Here is a 2,048-nt window from a genome sequence, read left to right as displayed (position 1 = left end):
GGTCAATTACATTCTCCCCAATACTTACTGCTGATGATGATGATGGTGATAGTAACAATGATGATGGTGGTGGTGGTGATGGGAGTGATGATAACTGGAACTTAACCTCAAAAAAAAAAATGAAAGGCAAAACATCACCCCTAAGAAAGTTTTTAAACTTAGAAGGTAAAGGGTAAAGGTAAATCCCTTTATGTAGCCCTCTACCCACTCCACTACCCACTGCATCTACATAACTACTACCAACTGTATTACTAACTCAAAACAAACAACAATGGGTAGCCATATTGATCATAACTCGTCTCTAAAATTGTCCAATTCACAATATTATAAAATATACATCTGTACCAACAAACAAGAACAATTAAGACTAACAACCCAGACATTATCACTGAAGACTGGTTGAATCTAAGCCTCAAAGAAAGCCATACCTGGTGATTTTATTTAGACAATCCTGGAAGGTCATTCCAGCAGACTCCAGGCACTGGCGAATGTTTTCCAGCTGACTTTTAAAGGCGGATAACAGCTTCTCTTTCTCCTTAGTATCTGGCTTCATGGCGCTTGTCGAGGTGGTGGTCTGCAAAAGAAGAGCGGTTTCAGGTTCAGTCCCACTGTGGGGCACACCGACTAAATCATCATTATCATCAGCATCATTGTTTAATGTCTGCCTTCCATGCTGGCATGGGTGGGACAGTTTCACAAGAGCCGGCCAGGCAGAAGCCTACACCAGACTTCTGTGACTAGTTTGGCAGGATTTTTACAGTTGGATGCCCTTCTTAACACAAACCACTCAGTAGAGTGGACTTAGGGCTTTTTACGTGGCACAAGTACAGGTGAGATCAGTTTTGGCAAGGTTTTTACAGCTGGATGCTCTTCCAAACACCAACCACTTTACAGTGAGGACTGGGTGTTTTTAAATGGCACCTGCACTGACAGGGCCATCAAGTACTTGCAAGACAAAAAAGAAAGTCTTCTACTATAGCTCCACCCAGGGTCAAGCAGCTCTTTATGAGTCATTTTGATAGACTGAAACTGTGTGCATGTCCATCGTGTGCGTGTGTGCATGTCCATTGTGTGTGTGTGTGTGTGTGTGTGTGTGTGTGCATGCATGTGTCTATGCCACAACCATCCCACTTACCAATTGGTGTTGGGTTTGTATACACCACCATAACATAGTGGTTTGGCAAAAAGAGACTGATAAATATGTACCAGACTTAAAAAATAAGTCTCTGGGGTTGGTTTATTCAACTAAAACCCCTCAAGGCAGAGCAACAGTATAGCCACAGTCCAATGACTGAAACAAGTAAAAGATAAAAAGATAACAATAGATATGTAAAATTACTGGATGGCCATGCCTGGAATGTATCTGATCATAAACCTCCTTGATTAGGGTTCACTTGGGGCTTTGAACAACACAAATACGAACATACTCAACTATAACTCTATATATATAATAAGTCACTCACCATCACATCTGACCTGATGCGTGCAGTAAAGGACTCCAGGTTCTGAGGACTGCGCAACTTGGTGTACTCAATTTCGTGCACCAGCTGCCTCTCACGCAGCCTTGAGTTTTGCAGATCAGCCTCCAATCCTTGCACCTTCTCCTGCAGTCGCTCCACCTCCAATTCGTTCTGATGCTGCAAGACAAGAGACAGATGGATTGTGAATGAGTGACACAGAGATAGAAAATCATCATCATCATCATCATCGTTTAACGTCCGCTTTCCATGCTAGCATGGGTTGGACGATTTGACTGAGGACTGGTGAAACCGGATGGCAACACCAGGCTCCAGTCTGATTTGGCAGAGTTTCTATAGCTGGATGCCCTTCCTAATGCCAACCACTTTACAGAGCGTATTGGGTGCTTTTTACGTGACACAGTCTTACTCGCATTGTTTTGAATTAACCATGGATTATTTCCCAGCTTTGAGATTTCAATGATGTGACTGTTTATTTTTACAAAAACACTGCAGAATAGTTGGGAGAGGTCAGATCTGGCTGGTCTGAACATAAAACAGGGAGAATATTTTGGAGCCAGTTTAAATGCT

At 42.6% G+C, this 2,048-nt stretch overlaps 1 protein-coding gene across 10 annotated transcripts in view; it reads right to left on the bottom strand.

The window, feature by feature from the left end:
• Window positions 1-2,048, bottom strand: part of LOC106868309 (A-kinase anchor protein 9) — a 351,276-nt gene that overhangs the window by 12,344 nt on the left and 336,884 nt on the right. For all 10 annotated transcript variants that reach the window (XM_052970882.1, XM_052970883.1, XM_052970887.1 and 7 more), the window contains 2 exons: window positions 1,464-1,637; window positions 429-574 (listed from right to left, as the gene is read on the bottom strand). In XM_052970882.1, the coding sequence (XP_052826842.1) occupies window positions 429-574; window positions 1,464-1,637 (320 nt within the window). The remainder of the gene's footprint in view (window positions 1-428; window positions 575-1,463; window positions 1,638-2,048) is intronic.

This window comes from Octopus bimaculoides, chromosome 9 (genome assembly GCF_001194135.2).
Source record: "Octopus bimaculoides isolate UCB-OBI-ISO-001 chromosome 9, ASM119413v2, whole genome shotgun sequence".
NCBI classification, from domain to species: domain Eukaryota; kingdom Metazoa; phylum Mollusca; class Cephalopoda; order Octopoda; family Octopodidae; genus Octopus; species Octopus bimaculoides.
Note: the sequence above shows the minus strand (reverse complement) of the source record. Positions and strands in the feature narration are given on the sequence as shown.